Raw genomic sequence first — 23302 nt, forward strand, 5'->3', positions numbered from 1 at the left:
TACTTCTTTTTGCATTTCTGTGTGGTATGGATATTTATAAGAGAATATATTACTTTTATGCTTTCATTTTAGCAAAGGACTATTTTCATGTGGAAATTTATTTTTATTATTTACAGTAACAGATGAGCTACAAAATTTTAGTTTTACTGTTATAACAAAGAAACAACAAACTAGCCATTGAAAGAGAATACTTAGGAAGTAAAGTTTAAGTACAAAAAAGCGGTCACCCAAATAACAATCTCAAATTATGCCTTTACCTGTCTCTTAACTGTTAAAAGGAAAGCAAATCCCTAAGTGGCTATTATCCCTTTCGGTAAAACAATTCCCTTCCCTTTTATCAGAGCCAGAATCATAGAATTATTTGAGGATTAAAACTTTGCATTTGATTTGATTACTTCCAGCAAAGTCATTCTACACAGCTGTTATTTTTCTGATTCTTTATTTTATTCTAATCTATTGTTTAATGTCATAGCTTGAGATTACATGTGTTTCAGTAAATTACCCATCTTGATAAGCAAGATATTGACAAGAAAGTGAAGCAATTTTGAAACATAGTGCAAAATTACCTATCCACTGGGGGACTAGGGAGGTGCTAAAGTTGCCTTTGTACTGTTCAGGCCTAGAGAGTCTGCCTCCCCTGGGTAAGCACACCCTTGGTCAGATTGCACAAGCAATCTAGTATTTTTTCAGTTCTTTTTTTTTTAAGTTTTTATTTTATTATTTACTCATGAGAGAGAGAGAGAGAGGCAGAGACACAGGCAGAGGGAGAAGCAGGCCTCATGCAGGGAGCCCGATGTGGGACTGGATCCCGGACTGCAGGATCATCCCCTGGGCCAAATGCAGGTGCTAAACCTCTGAGCCACCCAGGGATCCCCTATTTTATCAGTTCTATTATGTTTTTGTTTAAACAGAAAGTTGTGTAATGGGAAAGTCAGTGTATGGCCAGAGAGGACTGGCCCAGAGGCAAGGAATCTGATGTGACTTGAATTGACTTTTAGCAGGGTTACTGAAAGCCAGGGGACACTAAAACAACTAAGGCCTGGTTTCTGCATTGGAGAAACTTAGGGTCGCAGAAAGATGGATTTCCAGGCCCAATCAGCAAAGGCAGTGGCTGTCTACACGCCTTCTCTCATGTGACTGTCTCATGCCTGCTATTTAAGATCCTCCAGAAAATACAGTTTCTCTTCCAAAACCTGAAGAGCCTCCATCTCAAATACTTTCAGAATGGAGTAGATGGTGTTTGCCTTTTCTGATACTCATCCTGACCCTCCTATGCAGTAAGTCAGGCCAATCAAGAAGGAGTATGGGCTCCTTGCTGGTGCCCTAGCCTGTCCTCTCACTGTCCTTTGGCCTCCTCTCCTTTGCAAAGTTCCTCCTCTCGTGATGTTGTCTGTGGCTTCAGAGATTTGACTTTCAGATCTCCTTAAGATCCAGACCTGCCCATCTGACTCTTTCTTCCCAGAACCTCCTTCATTTAGTTCCTAGGGACTTAGCCCTAAGCTTAAACTGGCCCAGACCCTGCCCCGCAATAGAGTTTGGACACTTTCTGCCAGGATGAGGTCAGATATTTTTGACTCGGAATTGAGGAAGTCAGGGAAAAATAGCAAAGAAAAAGGAAAAGAAAGTTCTACATTCACCAGACTCATAAAAAAATTATTATAGTTGAAAATAGTACTTAAAAATAAAAGTGTATGTGCAGTGTGTGTGTGTGTGTGTGTGTGTGTGTGTGTGTGTGTGTTGGGAAGAAGTATAAAATGCATTTCTCCCCTGCAATCCCTCTCTGCTTAATATGAAATTACTCAATTTCTTTTCTTTTTTTTCTTTCTTTGCACTTTCTTCTTCTTCTTCTTTTTGTTTTTTGAGAGAGAGAGTGAGTGAGTGAATGCTAGCAGGATGGATGGAGGTGGATGGGAGGAGAAGCAGAGGGAAAGGGAGAGAAAATCCCAAGCAGGCTCCATGATCAACGCTCATTGTAGAGCCCAATGCAGCCAATGCAGGATTCAATCCCACTACTCCAAGATCATGACCTAGGCCAAAATCCAAAGTCAGACGCCTAACCAACTGAGCCACCCAGGCGTCTCTGAAATTGCTCGATTTCCAAAACCCAATAAATATTAGCATTTTCAGAAATAATAAAATTGGCTATCTAGGAAGAGTCACAGCTGTACAGGATGCTGTGGGAAGCTGACATCCTCTAGACTTGTGTGGTTGGGGCAGAAAGCGCAAGATGCCTCTCCTGTCCAGCCCCAGTTCTCAGCTAGCTCACAGTCTCACTGCACTCTAGCCACCTCCTGGTCTGTATGGGCATGTACAGTCTCATGTCATCATCTCTCCTTTCTCTGCATGTGGCTTACATCTCCAGCTAGATTGAAAGCTTGCAGAGGCAGCTCTCCATACAGACTCAGCAAATTGACTTTCATATGTGTCAAGTCCCAAGTTCTAGGACAATGTCTCACTCACAAGAGCCAGTCAATAAATTATTGATGATAATGCTGTTAAGTAGAGGGATGCTTGTCTGAGAGGTCTTATTGCATAATACACTTAGTTCTCAATTAAAAAAACTTTAATAAGAGAATCACTTTTCTGAACCACCAGAGGTGCCTCTGAATGCTAAAGTCATATTTTTAATTCTGTATTTGGTTGTCCTGCCTCTAGATTGCTGGAGGTGGTGGTAACTGTGAGGTCGTTATTAGTCTCAACAGCAATTCAAATCATCAAACTGGCTTTACTGGATAATATCTTGTAATGAAAATATGTGATGTATTTTTCTCCCAGTTTGCTATCTTATTTGCTATTTCAGAGATATATCCCTCAAAGAAATGAATGATTTCAGAGAGCAGGCATAATTGCCATTAGAGGCACTCCCCTGGGTGCAACAAAAGAAAGCAAATTATATGATGCAAAGATCAGCAGCTCTTCAATCTTTTATTATACTTGATCTTGGGAAAGAGCAAAGCAAGTCAACGAGGAAGGTTACAGGAAACTGTAGAAACTCTGAAGTATATAGTCTTAGTCTAGATGACTAGATGGGGGCTCAGAAATTAGCCTGTTCTTCAATGTTTATAGCAGCAATACCTGCAATAGCCCAAGTATGGAAAGAGCCCAGATGTCTATCAACAAATGAATGGATAAAGAATATGTGGTATTTATACACAATGGAATACTATTCAGCCATCAAAAAGAATGAAATCTTGCTATTTGCAGTGACATGGATGGAACTGGAAGGTATTGTGCTAAGTGACATAAGTCAAACATAGAAAGACAAATACCATATGATTTCACTCATACGTAGAATTTAAGAAACAAAACAAATGAACACAGGGGAAGGGAAGGAAAAATAAAATAAGATAAAAAAAGAGAGGGAGATAAACTATAAGAGACAACCATAACAAACAGAGGGGAGCTGGGTGGGGGGGATTGGGTAACTAGGCAACTAGCATTAAGGAGGGGACGTGATGAGATGAGCACTAGGTGTTATACTTGCAACTGGTGAATCACTAAGTTCTACCCCTGAAACTAATAATACACTCTATATTAACTAAACTGAAAGTAAAAAAAAAAAAAAAGAAAGAAAAGAAAAAAAGAAAGAAAAAGAAAAAAAAAAGAAATTAGCCTGTTTGCTTCCCGTCCATTCTTGCCTTTTTTTTCCTCTGAAGTGAATTGGAACATTTTTATGTTTACCTCACATTTTCAGATAAAAGATACCTTCCCCAGCAGATTGGCTACAACTTCCCTCTGTGATCAAGGTAATGTTAACCCAATCAAGCTCAGTAACAGCAGACCCTGAGCTGAGAAGTAATATCGTGTCCCGATATGGATGTAATAAGTAGCTTGATTCAGTTTAACTCTTAATACATCTTTCAGTGCCAGAGCTTTTGAGCATAGAACACTTACCAGACTACAAGAGAAGGGGGTCAGAGACACCTCTTCTTCCCTTCCCAGGAAGCACTTTTTACTGAGTTTAATTTAAAAAAACCCAGAGCTTAGTGTAATATTGTTTTAACTAGACTCAAATTTGAATTCTTTCCTTTTATTTTGTCAGCTGTCATCTTGAGCAAGGCATTTAACCCCCAAGTCTCATTTTTTTCAATAAAATGCCAGTTATAATAATCTCCGAATAGATGGACCACCTGGGCAGATAGAATCTGCCTCATAAAGCCATTGTGAGGAGTAAATGAGACACAGATTTTTAAATGCTTCCAACAAAGTCTGGCCTAAGAATAAAGTGCTCAGCAATGGTAGCTCATAAGTCTAACAGTATCTCTGTTTCACTTCCTCAGTGACTTTTAAATAGTCTATTCATAGTGTTGATTTATAGACAGGTCACCATTTCATTATGTTTCTAGTGTTCTAGTATAGGTGATAACCTTTCTATGGTTATCACAACCTTCTGATAATCAAAGGGCCCCAAACATATACTCTTCCAATATGCTTTTGGAGGAGTAAAAATACTTTTAATGTGATAAAGCAAGTCCTAATTAATCTGCTGAATTTAGAGTATTGTCTGTGTGTACATGTCCAGCCACTGAGCTTGCACAAAAGTATCCTACTTCTTCCATTCAGCAGAAGGGCTGTTTCCTCCAAGCACCTCCTCTAACCACTCTCCATTGCTCCCATCAAGTAATTAGCTATCTTCTGACGGGGCTGATGCGAGAATGGGTGCATATGCTGGCTCCTCCAAGGTGTTCATAATTACCTGTTTCTGTGTCTGTGTCTCCACTGGTTTTTGAGCTCCTTCAGGATGGAGGCTGTGTCTTATTCACTTGGATGATAACACAGAGCACATCCACATAAAGATGCATAGGATAAATAAATGAACCCCCAGTGGGGCTGAGAAGGCATAAACACAGTAATGGGGAATTCGTCCAAGGAATTCAGTTTCTTTTTAAGGTTATGTGGGTGGGCATATTCACTGCCTGAGACCTTTGCCAAGATGACTGATTGCACTGCCTTTCCTTCCCTTCAAAACTGGAGGGCAAAGATAGAGAAAAGAAATGCTTAATCATAACACCACAGGCCAATTTAAATAGAATTTCTGCGGGAAGATTTAGAAGCTCAAGAGTCTTGTGGGTGGTATCTTATGAAAGCTATACAGGGAGGGTTGATATCTTTTTTCATGACTGTGTCAGCCACCAGGGGAGGGACAGATACTTCAGGCAAATAAGTCACAAGGGCTCCTTTTGTCTGGTAAGTTTTTTTCTTCTCCCAATCCCTGCTTTCTGGGAAGTTTTGACAATGTCCACTTAAGCCATGGAAGAGTTGACTTTATCCTTCATTGTTGATCTTTATGTTGTACGTATATCTCTACTTTCATCTATTTATATATTGGGGGTTTGTTTTAGTTGTAACTACAGCATAAATATACTTTAAAGCATCACAAAGGTCTATGATATATTATGAAACAAAACAAAACAGCATTGTACAGAATGGATGTAATGGGATTTCAGTTCTATTCCAATTCCAATTCAGTATTATGGGAGATCTTTTCCCCCTTCTCTGTGCTTTTCTGAATTTTCTTGTCTTTTTTTTTCTTTTTTTATTAGCAATGAACACATTGTATTAACAATAAGGGGGAAGAGCTATATGCTCTTTTTAAAGTTCTAGCCTGTCATCCTACAGCCTGTTATGTAGAAAGTTCCCTAGCGTTCTCCGAGTAGAGGGACCAGGCGTACAGAAGGAATTAACTGCCTTTTATTTCACACAATGACAGATGGCACACATACTGACAGCCATAACATGATCTGAGACTGGGCGTGGTCCAGAGGCTCTCTACCTGTCTAGCCTCCTTTACCACCCTCCAACCAGGCTGCCCCAAGTCTTTACTGACCTAGAATGTTCTCCCCACCTGATGCAGTAATGCTCATTCGAAGTAAGACCTCAGCTCTGAAATCATTGTCTCTGGGGAGTCTTCCTCAGGTCAAGTTCCCATCATATCCTTTCACTGCACCACGTTTTTTACTTTCTGCATTTATATGTGTGATTTTTATTTAATATCTAATGTCTCCTCCTTAAAAAAAAGTGAATCCCACTAGGGTTTTACCAAATCCCTAGTGCTAGCACGCTTCCTGGAACCCTGAAGCAACTCAAATACTTGTTGCATGTATGAATGCATCTATGTAATAGGATAAATAGAAATCCATGTAGAGAGGGGAGGTGGCATTTTCATCGCGTCTACCCAGAGTCATCAATCTAACTAATAAGCCACAGGTATTTGCTGAGTGTCTATTTGTCCTCTGCTAGACACAATAGCAGAGAAAAACTAACATAGGAGAGGGGTCCATAGACTATCAAGAGATGAGAAAACATATGAAACAGATAAATTACACTACTAACTAAACTACACTGGAATTACATTGCATTTTTAATGGCCACATAATTAGAAACAATCTAAATTTTCTACACAGATGATATCTCTTGAGCAAAATATTTGTTCAGATATTCAGCCTGAACAGCTTTTCAACAAAGTCAAGTGTTTTTCTGCCATTTAGCTTCCCAGAAATCCTTCTCTACTTCCCTCAGACTCTCTAAAACTTAACATTATGCACCTTAAAACACACTATCAATATGGACCTACCATCTACAGAGCACCTTCCCTCAGATCCATCTGAGAAATTTTTCTAATAATGACCCATGTTTGTTATATTTCATTTTAAGACTGTTTCCAGCAATCACCCCTCATTGTCAGGATTTTCTCAGTGGCTTTTTCCTTTCCTACCTTATTTTTTTGTATTATTATTTTTTCTCCCTTGCCTGAGAAGGCTTCTGGAATTGTTAACATTGACCGAGACTTCACAATAACTGGAAAATTTGCACTGGGCATTATGATTAAGACAAAACATATTTTCCAAATGTACGACCTTAAACTGAGGCTTGTATTATAATTAGAGGAAATTTGACTCCTGGGGGTGTGGGCATGATTCCTGCACTGCACAGCCCGGGATGTCCAGGAGTGATTCACACTTGCCCCTGTCTCCAGACCATCTCCCATGGAAGTAGGTGACCTTCTGCCCTCCTGGTGACCATTGCTACTAAGTATTATCAACTGCTCTTGTGTTATCAACATCCAACTTCGTGGGAAGGGCTGCGGTGAATTTCTGGAACTTGCTGAACTAGGAAGTTGCTTTTCTAAACAGCTTGACACTGAGGGGAGGCAGCAAGACTATAAGAAGTCTGGGTTGGGCAGACGGCTGAGAGGAAGCCGAGGCTCAGAGGAGATGGTAAGTTCATTTCTCTGTATTCTGGGAACTGGATGAGATGTGGCATGGAAGCTGAGTCAGGCAGGTAAAGGATCAGAAAGTGAGGAGGAACAGTAGTAGTCGTGGTTTTTTATGTTGAATAGCCCTTTAGAGTGTGAGCATCTCTAAGCCTGCTGTCCACATTGACCCTCCAAATATCCTTGGGTGTTGAGATTGCCATTTCCACGTTCCACTAAGCCTTATAGAGACCAGGCATTTTACCTATGGCCTCACTGCTAGGCTTGACATGGTCTGGATCTAGACCCCTATCCTCTGACTCCACTGCCGCTGTTTTTCCTATTAGAGTTTACAGAAACTCTCATGGCACAAATCTTAGTAAATCCTTGAATTCCTTCTTAGGATCGCTCTTCTCTCTGGCTTGAAGGCAAAGCTGAATAGGTGCCCTGGGACAACCTATGATTGCATGTGTTCTCATGCCAGCCTTTCTGGTTCCTTCTCTAGGCCCTAGGAGTCCACTGGGACTCATGTGGAGTATCTCTATATGGCTTCCATTTCTGCCTTAAGTCTCTGTCCTGTTAGTGACTCAGTTTCTTTATCTGTAAAATAGATATAATTCTAGCACCCCACAGTGTCATTGTGAAGATTAAATAAGTTTGCACTGAAAAGAATTTAAATCTGAGGCTGACACATGGGAACTGCTTAGTAAATGCCAGTTATTATTGTTGTGAAAAAGAAAAACATTGTGGGGTTTAGGATCCAGGGAAGATCCCAGGAAAACTAGACATTCTTGAACTCATTAACAGATAAGACACACGGTTTTACTCCCGACTTACCAGGAGTATCTCCCACAGTCTCAGGCTCCCAAAGTCCAAAATCCTGCAATCTGTGGCTAACAAGAAACCAACTGTCTCTGTTTTTGAGCCCCTTTCTAGATGCCAGAAGAAAGTAGCACTCCTACGTGATTCACGCCACCTTTTTACTTTACATACACTTTTCAAATATTTGCAATGGGGATTTTCTTTATTGGGGATAAAAGAGAAGACTCTGAAGAGAACAGGAATGAGTTTGAGTCTCCTGAGTTTGAACTCCAATGACATAAGAATGTGGATTGCTTTTGTTTCATCTTTTGCATATCATATTGTGTTGGTCAACTTACATGGACCAGGAGTTAGTCATCTCTTCCTTCTATTTAATTTGGGATCCTCCTCTATTTCAGAAGTATATTGACCCATTGGATCACGGGGTTCTTTGAGGTTCTAGTGAAAGTACAGCTCTTCATCCCAGATGAAAATGCAAATGTCCACATAAACACTTGTCTACTTTCTGGACAAGTACAGCGGGCTCCCCAGCCCCCACATGGGTTTTGGGTTAAGAACTCTATCGCCTCCTGTGCTTTCTTCTTAGAAGCTCCTCCACTAGTACCTTGAAGCTAGGCTGGAACTCTGCAATCTAGTGCTGAGGACTCCAGCTGTAGAACTGTTACCATAGTCCAAAAGTAAGACCTCTTCCTTTGCCCCTGAGTACATTTGGCTCTTGGGACTCAAGAACCTCAACCCTCTGTATGTAAATCTGGCTTCAAGGTCAGAGTGGTTTCAATTAACCTCCAGGACCTGAAGAAAAGAGATTAAGGATTCTCTGGTGGAGTGTTTTCAATCAGAGGAATCTCAGAGAGAGAACTCTTGTCTGGGAACTTGCAGCTAACGTGTTCTGATGTTAGAGTTTTCGTGGATTGAGAAGCAGATGTAGATTCTCTTCCATTTATACCATAACAAGTGTGGATTCTCTTCCATTTATACCGTAAGTACTTTAGGTCTGTGGCTTCTAGTTCTCACTCTTCCTTCCATGACCTGTTTTTTGAAATGTAGCTACACAGTTCCCACTCTTCGGGCTGGCTATTGGCTCTTAGAATATGTAGCTTCAGAATTCTGTAGGTGGAAGCTTATTAATCAAATCTTCAAAAGTCAAAATGACCTACTGCATAATGGGCAACACTGAGAAAAGAACCTGGATCAATACTGGAAAGTAGGCACATAGTGGTTTCATGAACGACATTTATTACATTGTCTTCTAGGTGTCTCACTTCTTTGAAAAGCAAACAGAAATTTTATCAAGTCAAATACAAAATGATCCCTCTATATTTGTAGGGATATATAGCTCGGTCATGCTCCAATGGACTTTTGAAAACTAGGTATGCCACTTTATTTTTAATACTAGTATTTCAACCTAAATAACGGCGATTGGTAGTCTAATGTAAATATGTGCTTTGATTCTTTGTGTTAATGTCCTGGGCTCCTTCCTGTCTTTATTTCTCATTTGCTGTTGGCCTAGAGATCTCTCTCTGTCTCTCTCTTGCTGTGTTTCATTTTCTCCCTTTAAATTATTGGAACTACTAACATCTGTGCTATGCCACCACCACTACCATCCAGAACTTCAGGGAAGTTTGTGGCAGTTGTAATGCCTTGTGAAACCTGGACTCTGCTACCAGCTATTTGTATAGTTCTGTCTCCTCCAGGACTCTCACATCTACTTCCCTGCTTTGCATTCCCATTGATCCCGACCCAAGCCAGAACCCCTTTCACTCCTGCTGAGACTAGTACAGTAGCCTTCCCTTTTCACAGCACATCCTCTCTGCCGCTAATTCATCAAAACCATCACTGTCAGGTGCATCTGCTCAGGATGCTTCTCTGTTCACAGCCCTGACAATTAGATCTCTTTTGTGACATATTATGTCAGACTCACAAAATCCGGCCCTCACCTGATGTGGTTTGGAGTGGGGTTGTTCAGAGCCTGTGGCCAAGAAAGAATTCTTGAGATATTTTCACTGCAAAAAGGGTGTTTTTATTATAGCACAGGGACAGGACCCATGGGCAGAAAGAGCTGCACTGGGGTTGTGAGGAATGTTTGATTATAAACAATTTTCTACCCTATGGAGGGAAGGGTGATGTTAGGGTTCCAGGAAATTGAATCTATAGCTTTCTGGAGATTGTTTTATTCTTGTAAATCATTAGGACAGTCGCAAACTGATGGAGACTCCTGTCCTGCAGGACTGTGATCTCAGATAACCCTTTGTTTCTCCCTTCCCTTTGTTCTTGGGTAGCCAGGAGTGTCTGAAGAATGTCACACATGTCCCACCAGGAGGGAGGCAGGGTGCCAGGTGTTAACTTGTGCTGTGCCCTCAGTTTCCCTTTTGCTCCCTCATCAAACCTACCTTTTCAATTAACCTCTAGGACCTCCCAGTCTTTAACATCAATCAGACCACGTCATTGCCTCTACTAAAATCCACACCCCCCAGCCTCTGACTCCTCTTTGCACTTAGAACAAAATCTCATCCCCTTGTTTTAGTTCTCAAAGCCCTGGAGTGATCTGTCACCAGCTTCATCTCATGCTCTTCCTCCCAATGCTCATTCCATTCCAGACACACTAATGGCTTCATGTTCTGTGAACACTCCACACTTTGCTACCACCCAAAGCCTTCACATTGGATTTTCCTTTTGTCTTTAATTCTCTTCTTCCTGCTTCTCCCTGGCTGGCTTTTTCTGGCCATTCTGCTTTCAGTTCAAAATGACCTCCTCAGAGAGATCTGCCTTTAGCTCCCTGCTTAAGGTAACCATGCATTCCCTCTACCACATAACCCCACTTTGATTCCCTACCTAGCACTTACCACTAGCTTCCAGGTTTATTTGTTATGAACTGCTTGTATTTATTGGCATTTCATTGTCTTCCTCAATAGACTGTATATTAGGGCAGCCCGGGTGGCTCAGCGGTTTGGCGCCGCCTTCGGCCCAGGGCGTGATCCTGGAGACCCGGGATTGAGTCCCATGTCAGGCTCCCTGCATGGAGCCTGCTTCTCCCTCTGCCTCTGTCTCTCTCTCTCTCTCTCTCTCTGTGTCTCTCATAAATAAATAAATAAATAAAATCTTTAAAAAATAGACTGTATATTACACAAGGACAGGAATGATTTCTGTTTTCATCATTGTAACTCCAGTAATTCAAAGAGTATCTGACACATTGTAGGCAATTGATAAGTCAATAGTTACTGAAATAAGCAATGGGAAAGAACAGTCAATAACAGGGAGCACCCGTCTTGGTGGGGACAGTGGGAGAGGGCAGGATTGGTGATAGAGAAGTCTCCTTTCAGGAGGAGATTTTTGGATTTATAGAGCTAGGAACACATAAAAGGAGAACATAGGGCACATATAGCGCATTCTGGAAACTACAAAATGTTTTGTTATAAATACATTGTAGAATTGTATGGAAGCAGTGAATAAATTGAAAATTAATGGCAAGAGATGAGATAGACAAAAGGAAGAATCCACATTTCAAAGGGTCTTAAAGAGTTCTTCATTTTGAAGAGTTTGTGTTTATTGCTCAAGGAGTAGGATTTTCAGTAGTAAAGTGGTATGATCAGGCTTTTGTGTTAGAAATATCATTCTGACTTCATTCTAGAGAAAGAATTGAAAATGGGTAACTTGAGGATGAGAGGCTAATTAAAAGATATGCAGGAAAGAAAGAATGATGTCTGCACTAGTACTTTAGCGGTAAGTGTAAATCTGGAGAATGACTAGCTATCTGGTCAGAAGGTAAAGTCAATAGGTTTTGATGACAAGTTGATGTGAAGGGTTCGGACAAAGGAGAGAGATCCTTGGTCTTCCCTACACAGCCCACTTGATGAAGGACTTCAGGGCCATAGGACTCAGGTCAATGAGACTGTCTGTAAACTCCTTATATGATCACCCTTTAGTGCTAGAACCTTTTTTTTTTTAAATTTTATTTATTCATTCATGAGAGACACAGAGAGAGAGAGAGAGGCAGGGACACAGGCTGAGGGAGAAGCAGGCTCCACGCAGGGAGCCTGACATGGGACTCGATCCCAGGTCCCCAGGAGGTGCTAAACCACTGAGCCACCCAGGCTGCCCTGCTAGAGCCTTTCTGAGAGTCACACTCACTCCAGAGGGTTAGACCGAAATTTGCTTTCTCATCCCCAACTTTGAGGTGCTGCTACTATTTGATGCCCCACAAGCTTTCCTGAAACACAACACCTATTATAACAATCCTTGGTTTCCCCACTTCTTCACATATCCCTCTATCTCACCTGCGCGGTGTAAGAGAATGAATCAGCTCATTTGTTTCCTCACACAGGGTGTGAGCCATCATGCCCCTTGTCTCTCTCACATGCAAATAGAATGAGACATAGTACCAAGATCATTTTTTTGCACAGCTTTGTTATGCTCTTCTGCTTAATCATAATACATTTTTAAATTTGATACAACCACTGCTATAACCCTTAAATACTGAGCAATAATCATCACATATCTTTATATTTTCCTACTCAGCACACACTTCTCTTACTTCTAGTCATTCCTCTGCCATTGTTCTTTCATTTATTTTTCATTCATTCATATAATATTTATTAAGCATTAACTTCTGCTCTCTACTATAGCTGAGATTCTGACATAAGTCATCTGGCCCTTGAAAAGCCTCTACCAGCAGCATCCTCCGGCTGTATGCTCATTTGATTGCTTTGCATTTAGATTGCAGATGGCATGCTCAGGAAGATAGTCAGGAATGGAGATGATGCCTGAGGGCCATCTGGCAAACGGATGGCCAGAAGAAGACCTCTGGAAAGCAGAAGAGTGATAAAAAATAGGGTCATGGAGTCAGGAATCCAGGGAAATCTCTATCTCTACAAGTGCAAGCAGAAGGTTGAGGTAGATTCAAAGGAAGACTCAACAAAATTGCTCAAGATGTCAGAGAAGAGTCAAGAGAAGAACCAATGGAAGCATTTTAAATAAGAGGAAGTAGTCACTAGTATTTATTGCTGCAAGATAGATAAGAAGGGAAAGTGTTCATTGGGTTTGGTAATTGGGATTTCAGTGGTAAAGTTAGCAAAAGCACTTTTGCGGGCTGGTGATGGGAGAAGGCTGGAGAGTAAAGGGCGCCAAGGAAGTTAAGGAAGCTAAACTGTAGAGAAAGGAGAGAAACCAGTATCAGGGCAGAAGGCAAACGATCCAAGGAGGGACATTATCAATTCTGCCTCTAAAAGTGCACAGCTGGTCTACAACATGGGCAGGAGACTGAATCCCTTTCCATGGTACCATTTCTGCCAACAACTGTACACCACCCACAATGCTGGCAGCTATGGGACTCCTGCTGGCATCCATAGGTCTTCCCGAGCAAAGTGAGAGTGAGGGAAAAAACACTTGGTCTTCCACTTTCTCTCTGCCCTTCTCTTCACCTTATACTTTTAATTCTTAGGAAAAGTTAAATTAAAGATAACCACAGTGTGAAGCAGCTTTAATGAAGGTTTACACAGGTTCAGGATGTGATTCTAATGACCCAGTCTCAGACTTTTTCCCAGTGGCTTCCAGTTTGAAGTTGACTGCCAGAAAACATTAAAGATTAGCAAAGCACGTGGCCATTCCTCTTAGAGACATTTCCTCTTGTTTCAACACTTAACTGGCTTTGTAATATCGGGGAACAGTCCTTAAATCTCCAGGATCTTAGACCTGAAGATGACACTGTAGAACAGGAGCAGATGTGAGAAAGCCTGCCCACCCCAAGGAGGTTTCAGAGGAAAAGGGCCACTCAGAGGAAGATTATTAGGCATCATGCATCTTCCATGCCCACACACAAAACCCTTGTTCTTTGCCAGTGACTTACTCTGTTGCCTCACAGTTCACAAAGATTTGAACTTGTGGTCCGTCCTGACTATAGCTTTGTTCAGGCTTTCAAAGAAATCAAAAAGTCCTGCAAGAATAAGAATCACTCTATTAACCCAACATCCACCTTGAAAACCTTGAAATTGGGGCACCTGGGTGGCTCACTTGGTTAAGCATGCCTTCGTTTCAGGTCATGATCCCAGGATCCTGGGATCAAGCCCCACATCAGGCTCCCTGCTCAGCAGAGAGTCTGCTTCTCCCCTTCCCTCTGCCCCTCTCCCTGCCTGTGCGCTCTCTCTCTCTCTCTCTCTCTCTCTCTCTCTCATTCTTTCTCTCTCTTGGTCTCAAAGAAATAAGACCTTTAAAAAAAGAAAGTCTTGAAATTTTAAAAGCTGTCTCTCAATTCTGTTTAAACCATATTTCAAATTTTAAACTAGGTAAAATATAAAACAGCTCTTTTGGGATAGTGGCTGGAGTTGCGCACTGATAGGGAGACAGCAGCCTCCCCTGATCAGCCTCTCACACACTTCCTTGGGCTCACCCTCAAGCCAGAGAACCTCCTAGAAGTGTTCCAGGGAGAAATGTACAAGGAGACAAACACTTCCAAAGGGGACAGGGAGAGCACCCCTAGATTACAAACACTACACCTCTCCTCTAGTCTACTGGTGAAGAAACCCAGTGCAGGTTCAAAGGTAAATACTGGGATCCCCTTCATGAAATCTATGTTATTGTGTTCTTCAGCAGCAAAAGTATTGCCTCTGAAAGAATTCTGGAAAATTATGTAAAGTCTCACACCTTTCTAAGTGGAAAGCTAACATTTTTTTTTTTTTGCCATCTAGGTTTTAAAATGAATAAAAGATGGGATGTTCCATACATTGTAAAGTTTAGCCTTTTAACATAAGTAAATGTCACGTCACTTCTCAAAATTTATTCCTGTGGAATTAAATACTGTAGTGATCTAATGACCCTCATCACTTAAGAAAAAATATTAAACAAGTTTTGGATAATAGGAACTTTTATTATTTGTTATTATAGTTATAGTTATTATTTGTTTTCTTTCCTTTAATACCTATCTCTTTTCCACTTCCTCTATAGAATTTTAATCTAATATAATGCAATTTTAAGCTTAAAGTCTCTAATTGATCACTAAATCTTCTTTACAAAAAAGGTAACAAATCAAAATTTGAAAGATTCAATTTTCTGAAAGTATATGTGATTTTAGATTCCCCAACCTTCAGGACTTTCATGTGCAACATGAGAGAGTTGGACAAGACGAGCATTCCCAGAACTTATCTAAAAATATTTTTAAATATTAAGATATTTGATGAAATCCCAACAGAAGGGAACTTATTAGAAATAATACTTATAATTGATCCGAGGGGAACAAGTTTATTATATATATTAAAATATATATGTACTATGCATATATATTAAATATTGAATAGTATTGTGGATACAGGCTGAAATTATCAAGCAGGAAGGCAAAACATAGATCAGTAATATAGGATAGATGATATAGCACAGCACAATTCATTGATGCCCTATGCATCAAAGTATAGGTCAGCCTGGGAGTTTGCATGCAACTTCCTAGTATTTTGGAGTATGGCATACTAGTTCTTCAGGGGAAATTACTGCATAATAATAATGACAATATTTTTCTGATGTGTGTATTACAAATTGTTTCATAAATGGAAAATATTGGTTGCACCAAGTAGTTACTTGGTAAATATTTGTCAAATGAAAGAAAAAGCAAATTCTGTCCTCAGCCTTGGTTCAGAATATCAGAAAGGGAGACAGAACATGAGAGACTCCTAACTCTGGGAAACAAACTAGGGGTGGTGGAAGGGGAGGTGGACGGGGGGTGGGGGTGACTGGGTGACGGGCACTGAGGGGGGCACCTGATGGGATGAGCACTGGGTTTTATTCTATATGTTGGCAAATTGAACACCAATAAAAAAAATTTATAAAAAAAAAAGAATACAGACTCAGAAGCAGAGCAGTAAGAAGCAAGCAGGTAACAGAGGGCTTGAACCTCCACCCTGATGGAAACAGGGAGGATTCTAACTCAGTATAATGATTGTTAACAAGAATTTTTTTGGCCACATCGATTTCACATGGATACTAAAAGGAAGTTTTCTTTTCTTGTTTCAGGCCAGCTGCCTAAAAGCCATTAGGAACTGGAGATTTCAGAGAGTGATCTTCACAAGTGCCAAACTCCTTTGCTTCAGTGTCCTGATTTTTGGTAAACTTAATTTTAACCTATCATCTGGGCCTGAATAATTAGGGGACCTTCTCCAAGTAGGAGAAGTTAAGGATAGTAGCCAGTCATTATGAGACATGGGGATACTGTCCCCGCCCAGATGCCCAGAAAAAAAAAAATGCACCCAACACCATCCTAGTGCTGGAAAGACTGTAGACAAACTGAAATGGACATCACCAGGGTCCATTATCCATTAGGCACAGCAGGCACTGGCCAACACTACTGATAAGGACCCACAAAAATGTCTTATACAATATGAATGAATATATATATATATATATATATATATTATAAAGATTTTATTTATTTATTCATGAGAGACACAGAGAGAGAGATAGAGGCAGAGACACAGGCAGAGAGAGAAGCAGGCTCCATGCAGGGAGCCCGATGTGGGACTCGATCCTGGGTCTCCAGGATCAGGCCCTGGGCTGAAGGTGGTGCTAAACTGCGGAGCCACCCAGGCTGCCCTGGATATATATTTATACCAATGCAACTATAAAATACAGTTTTTAAGATTTTATTTTTTTAAAGATTTTATTTATTTATTCATGAGAGACACAGAGAGAATGAGGCAGAGATACAGGCAGAGAGAGAAGCAGGCTCCCCACAAGAAGCCCAATGCTGAACTCGATTCCGGACCCTGGGATCCTGCTCTGAGCAGAATGCAGACAATCGCTGAGCCATCCAGGTGTTCCAGTTTTTAAGATTTTTATTATGGAGGAAGCAGCTGAAAAAGGCAAAACTGCCTAGGCTCCGTGAAAGTCAATAATGCAGCCCTGGTGGCACCAAAATAATAGTCTTAGGGCAAAATAATGCAATAGAGGTATCAGTGAAGGAGGGACAAATGACCTTCATATGGGCAGCAGAGGACAGGGGTGAATAGGAACAAAAAAGACTATAAACAGGAAAGAGAGCCACTTCCAGGTCTGATTGCTTGCATTGTACACTTCTTCACATGGGATCTGGCCTTTTCTGGCCTGGATGAGTTCCCACTGGCTACAAAGACAATATTTTTCATCAGAGTGCCCCTTACACTTTTGAAGGTCACATACTTTATTTCATCTGATGTGATAAACATTTCTTCAAAAGGCTTGTTGTAAGCCTTATTTTAACAAGTGAGTGAGCAGGAGGAGGACATAGCATAATTTATCAAAGAGAGATAGTCAAGAGAGATGGAATGAGTGTAAGATTGCAGACCAGGAGATTTGATTTGTAAGCTGCCTCTGCCACAAACATGCTGTGTTTAACTCAACAAGTCTTTACTGAACACCAGTGAAGTGCCCAGCTCTGTGCTTGGTGTGAAGGACCCAGAGATAAAAACAGACCACTCTCAGGATTCACAATCCAGCAGGTGTGGACCATGTCACAGGAAGAGACATTCTAGGGCCCAGTTATAAGGGAGGTGGAGGCAGAGATGAGGTGCGGTGGGAGCCTGGAGGAAGAGGAGCAAGCCTATCTGGGCAAGTCAGGGAAAGTAGGGGGAGGAAAAGTTTACTAGGCATAAGTGGGGACAGCAGCCAGAATAGCAGAAAGAGCATTGCAAAGGCACAGAAGTGGGAGTCTGTTTTGCTAAGAAGGTAAATGTGGCAGGTGATGAATCTGGGCCAGCAGGTAAGCTCCAGATCACCAAGCGTCTTATTTTCCATATGAAGAGGTAGACCCTGGAGACTTAAAGCAGCCACCAAGGCATTTTATGTGTCATTTAAATTGGGCAAATTCCTCAATATGTCTCTTCCATTTATGAAAGGAGGAGAAGATTAGATGACCCAACTCTGTTATCACATGATTCCAAATCTTTAATACTAAGGATCCTCAGGGTACAATTTCCTATTCTGACTTCATGTGTATTTTTTTAGGTAAAAGATGGAAACTACTCTTCTTCCTTAAAACAACCAGACTAGACATAAAATAGTCATGTTTTAGGTATTTTTCTTCCAGTCAGAAACTCATCTGACTACTTAGAAGTGTGTTTATGCTCATAAAATCCTTCTGGTTAGGGATGTTAACCTGGCATTCACTCTCCTTCACCCAGAATTAATAAAGCAGAAAGAAGTGGCAGGATGGACCTATAATTACAGCACGAAAGCGTATTCATGGAATTATTCCCGGATTTTCTGCCAGAAGCACTACACAGATTTAGTGGCCATCCAGAATAAAAAAGAAATTGCTTACCTCAATGATGTCATACCTTACTACAACTCCTACTACTGGATTGGGATCCGAAAGATCAATGATAAATGGACCTGGGTGGGAACCAAAAAGCCTCTCACCGAAGAGGCCGAGAACTGGGCTGAAAATGAGCCCAACAACAAAAAGAACAATCAGGACTGTGTGGAGATCTACATCAAGAGCTTGTCGGCCCCTGGCAAGTGGAATGATGAGCCCTGCTGGAAAAGGAAGCGGGCGCTATGCTATACAGGTAGGATCTTCTCTACTCTGAAGTTTGTCTGTTTAAAAAAAAAAAAATGCCTCCCCTCGTTCACTGATACAACCACTGAGTCGGTAACATTGAGTCACAAATCCAGGGAAGTGAGAACAAGGGATAAACTATAATCAGCACTGTTGAGGACCTGAAAGGATATAAGATCAGAATTGGAGAAAACTGGATTTTTGAAACCATAAAGGACATTTTTATGATCATCTGATCCACCTTCCTCGTTTTGTAACAGATGAAATAGACTCTCAGGAAGTTTTAGTCTCCTAAATTTATGTCCTGAGCTTTTTTGCACCACTCTGCCGTAGTATAAGAGATGGTATAAGTTGAAAGGTAGGTTGGCCCCGCCCCCAGGAGACAGCTCTAATTCACACCTACTGCACATCAGTATGTTGCAAGTATTGTTATTAATTTGTGGGTCATGAGTCTATTTCGTGTTAGTTTCATTTAGTCCTCATGAGAACCCTCATCAATCAGGTCCTCTAGTACTCTCATTTCACTGATGAGACAAAGGCTCAGGCTAGTAAGGAATCTGCTCAAGGTTCTAAACTACTTGATGGTGGAGGAGCCATACGTAGACTGATGGTGGAGTTGGTTTCAAACTCATGATCCAAAGTTGGTGCTTATTAACCACATATGCTACTGTACTCTTTGCTCTACGTTCTCACAAGACAATGTGAAAACATGACCAACAATCACAAATGCTTTATAGATTCCCTTCAACAACAGCATGTATTCAGGTGTGCTGGACTTTGGGAGGGGCTGGAGGTGTGAGGAAAGGGAAGAAAGAGGTAACTGGGAGTGCATTTATTTGCTTCTCACCAAAGTAAGCAGTTCCTGAGTAAGCAGACATGCATGGAAGCTTGGTCTTCATATAGTCATGCACCTGTGCCAGAACCAGTTCCATCTTTCTGATGTGGATTCTCATGTAGAGGCGCTCTTTCTGCCCCATGTAGCACCCAAACACTGTGGCTAGGGAGAGACTTGACCGTCCCGGGCAAGATAGTCCTGAGTCCTCTGAGCCTCTTCTTTCGTAAATCATCTTACAGATGCCACACTCTGCTATGTATGTTCTAAACTCTTTAAATTATAAATACATCCCCTCAGAAGTCTTCCTCCACTTTCCCTCTACTTCTCTCTCTCCTCACTCAAGCCTCCTATCCGAGGGAAAACATATCCATAAATGCTTTGTCATGTAGTTAGGTCTCATTTTGTAAATAATTTATAAACAAATGAACAAACAAATAAATTTATTAATTTAAAAAAATCACAACCTGTTCTTTATAGGCCAGGATGAACATTACCAGAATATTTGCTCATCCTGCTGTTCTCCCCATCAGCTCCCTACACTCCCTGGGTTATGTCTTCCTGAAACTATGCCTGTAAGATTAGTTTGGTTGCCAGTAGATGCTCCAGTATGCCTCTGCTTCCCCTCCCTGCTCAACCTTCAACATCCATATCTGCAAGACTATCTTCCCCAACAAAGCTTGCAAAAAATTACAAGGAAGAAAAGGGATCAGAAACCACTGGTATGCACAATGCCCACTCCTCTAACCTGCAATAATGGTGCATATGGCTAATTATTGCAATTTTGCCTGAACACAGCCAGTTTCCATCTCCACCAATACAACACTCTAGGCAGCCACTATCACTGAGTCACATTTTGCCATCCAACACATAAAGGGTATAGGGGAACCATCGACTCTCTGTGGGTCGATAAATAGATAAATAGAGTATCATCTGTCTGCATCAACTGTCTGCAGTTGTAGACTGCAACAATAAATTAAGTTGGGCCGATTCTCTAAATTTTAGGATTTGCTAGACCACAGAACAGCCTAGCAAAAAAGATTCATTCAGTGAATCATCATTATGTCTTTTCCTGGGTATTCAAAGCTATAGAAAGTTACTAACCTGTCTGAAACCCTGATGTGGAGTAGAATACAGACCATTGACTGTTTTCTAATTTCTAACATTCTGAGATCCTGAGGAAGTTACAATCAGAATAGAATTTGTGTGCTCCCAGAGCATAGGACAGACAGGTATTGCTGCTGGGAGACACTGGTAGGGTCAAGGTGAATAGGATGGAAGATGTGGACCAAACCTCTGTCTATTGGCTACTGCTCCTCCTGCATCTTCCTGTTACTTGGAACCCTACCCAGTGCTCCCGTGCAGCTTCACCAAACTTGCTGGCTGCCTCAGGGAATGTTTTCCTATAGAACCTGCATAACTTATGGAATGAGAGCATCTCAGAGTTGAGATCTAGTATAATCCTCTATGTGACATATGAGTTTCCTTTTGTAATGGACCAAAGTGGACCAAGTGTGGTCAAGGCCTAGTGCAGAGGGAACATCACCAGAAAATAGTCTAGCCTCAGACCTTGCCCCCCAGTTCTGACCTCATCAGCAAAATTATTCTCAGTGCTTTCATAATATCAATTCTAATGTTAACCCTCCATCAGGTGCATAGTGTACACATTCCCAAAAAGTCTCTTGCAGGAAAGAAACCCTAGCCCTTCTGCATTCAGACCTTCTTCTATTGAGAAGGGCCTGGCTGGCCAGTCATATTGCCCACACATAAGCCTGGCATAGTTGGACCTGTGAAACATCTCTTCAGCAGACTGTTTGTCCTGTACCATGAAGAGGTCTTAAGCATCTCATTTGCTTCCTCTGCCCCTCCACCATGTGGTGTTGGGTGCAGATTTGAAATGAACAAAAGGTGCAAGGGCTTTGACCCTGATCTTGGGCCAGTTGGCCTCAGAGAAGTAGCTTGCCTGAGGTCGCATAATAGTAGGCAGCAGAGCCAGGATCCTGATCATATTTATGTGACCCCTCACATCTGATTCCTAACCTTTGTCTGTCATGGAGGCTTCTGTAATGATACAACTCTAAGAACATTATTGGTTAAAAAGCCACAATCTGTTTTGTACCACATAGAGGAGTTTTTCTGTCTACACATCTAAGAGTGGCTCTTTGTCTCTCTGTGCCACACATAACAATCCCTCCTTAGGCAACTCTAAACTCAGCCTAAAGTGGAAGCTATGCACTGCTCTGGTGGGCTCCTACAATGTCCTTCACAGGGACCAAGCTGGCACACCAAAGGACACTGTCATTTTCTGCTATGTGGCTGGCATGATCTTATCTAAGAGGGGCTAAGAAAAGTCAGCTTTTCTTCACATCTCCTGGGAATGCCCATGATTCTTATCCTTCTGTATCCATGCAGCCTCCTGCCAGGACATGTCCTGTAGCAAGCAAGGAGAATGCATTGAGACCATCGGGAACTACACCTGCTCCTGTTTCCCCGGATTCTATGGATCAGAATGTGAATATGGTGAGGCCACTATTTTGTTGATATTATTGTGGCCATTGGTCTTGTGCTGGAAGTGGTGCCAGGAAGCAAACTGTGTTGGAGACTCTCCAGTGAATAATGGCTAGTCCTGGCTCTCTCTATGGTCTGTCATTTGGCCCCACTTCAATTGTCCCAAGACACATGCTCTGGGTAAAACATTTCATTAGAACATTTGCTCAGAAAATCCTAAAAGGTAAAAGGGAAACATAAAGGAAGCAAAACAAAGGCTGATTTTGCTCACTTGAAGTAAAAACCAGTGAAAGACTGATTTCCCAAGATGTAGTCAATACAAAGGAACCAAGGAAAGATGACCAGGTTGGGTTAGAAAGACAGGGTTAAGAGGGTTATACAAATAGCTTCCAACTTCTAGAAAACATGACATTGTCTTTAAACCTGCAATTTAAAAAATCAATATTTTGTCCCTACAGTCAGAGAGTGTGGGGATTTTGATCTTCCACAGCATGTGCTCATGAACTGCAGCCACCCTCTAGGAAACTTCTCTTTCAATTCAGAGTGCAGCTTCTACTGCACTGAAGGGTACGAATTGAATGGACCCAGCAAGCTGGAATGCTTGGCTTCTGGAACCTGGACAAATAAGCCACCACGATGTGTAGGTATGTAGAGTCTATTCTTTCTATCTTCACTGATAACTAGAATTTCAGAGGGGAAAAAAGCTTTCTCCATTAAAAGCATGAGAAGTAGTGAGTATCTGCACTAGATGGGGAATTCTGATTTTTACTATTATCCATCAATGAGAATAACACTAATACTGGTTTTCATGATGTTTTGTATCTATAGTGAGATAATCAGCATAATTTTTGATTCTCAAGAAAAAGCATCACAAAGGGATCTACCTCTCTTTGTTAACTGCAAAGCAGAGTATAATAATGAGGATTTAGGGCTGAGTATTATTAATTTGATCATTTTACTTTGCTTGCTTCTTTATTTTTTTTAAAAAAATTTTCTTTATTGAAGAGAGAGAGAAAGCATGAGTGGGGGCAGTAGGAGAGGGAGAAGTAGACTCCCTACAGAGCAGAGAGCCAATCCCAATTTGGGGCTCATCCCACGACCCTGGGATTATGACCTGAGCCAAAGGCAGTCACTTAAGCAACTAAACCGCCCAGGTGTCCCTTACCTTGCTTCTTTAAAAAGTAAATGACTGGGACGCTTGGGTGGCTCAGTGGTTGAGCATCTGCCTTTGGCTCAAGGCATAATCCAAGGACTCTGGGATCGAGTCCCACATCAGGCTCCCTGCATGAAGCCTGCTTCTCCCTCTGCCTATGTCTCTGTCTCTCATGAATAAATAAAGTCTTTTTAAAACTAAAAAGTAAATAAAAAATAAGGATGTTTGGATCCTTTATGTTAAAAATACCATTTAACCAGCCCAGTGTATCACCTTGTCCTGTAG

General features: G+C 41.3%; 1 protein-coding gene across 3 annotated transcripts in view; it reads left to right on the plus strand.

The window, feature by feature from the left end:
* The first annotated feature begins 6915 nt into the window (after positions 1-6915).
* The window catches only part of LOC112648662 (selectin P), a 39008-nt gene continuing 22621 nt past the window's right edge, over positions 6916-23302 (plus strand). For 2 of the 3 annotated variants that reach the window (XM_025430424.3, XM_025430426.3), the window contains exons 1-5: positions 6917-7217; positions 16007-16097; positions 18148-18534; positions 21769-21876; positions 22323-22508. In XM_025430424.3, the coding sequence (XP_025286209.1) occupies positions 7215-7217; positions 16007-16097; positions 18148-18534; positions 21769-21876; positions 22323-22508 (775 nt within the window). In that variant the 5' untranslated portion in view covers positions 6917-7214. Of the gene's footprint in view, positions 7218-16006; positions 16098-18147; positions 18535-21768; positions 21877-22322; positions 22509-23302 lie in introns of all 3 variants that reach the window. The other variant, XM_025430425.3, reaches the window with a different exon arrangement.

This window comes from Canis lupus, chromosome 7 (genome assembly GCF_003254725.2).
Source record: "Canis lupus dingo isolate Sandy chromosome 7, ASM325472v2, whole genome shotgun sequence".
NCBI classification, from domain to species: Eukaryota; Metazoa; Chordata; class Mammalia; order Carnivora; family Canidae; genus Canis; species Canis lupus.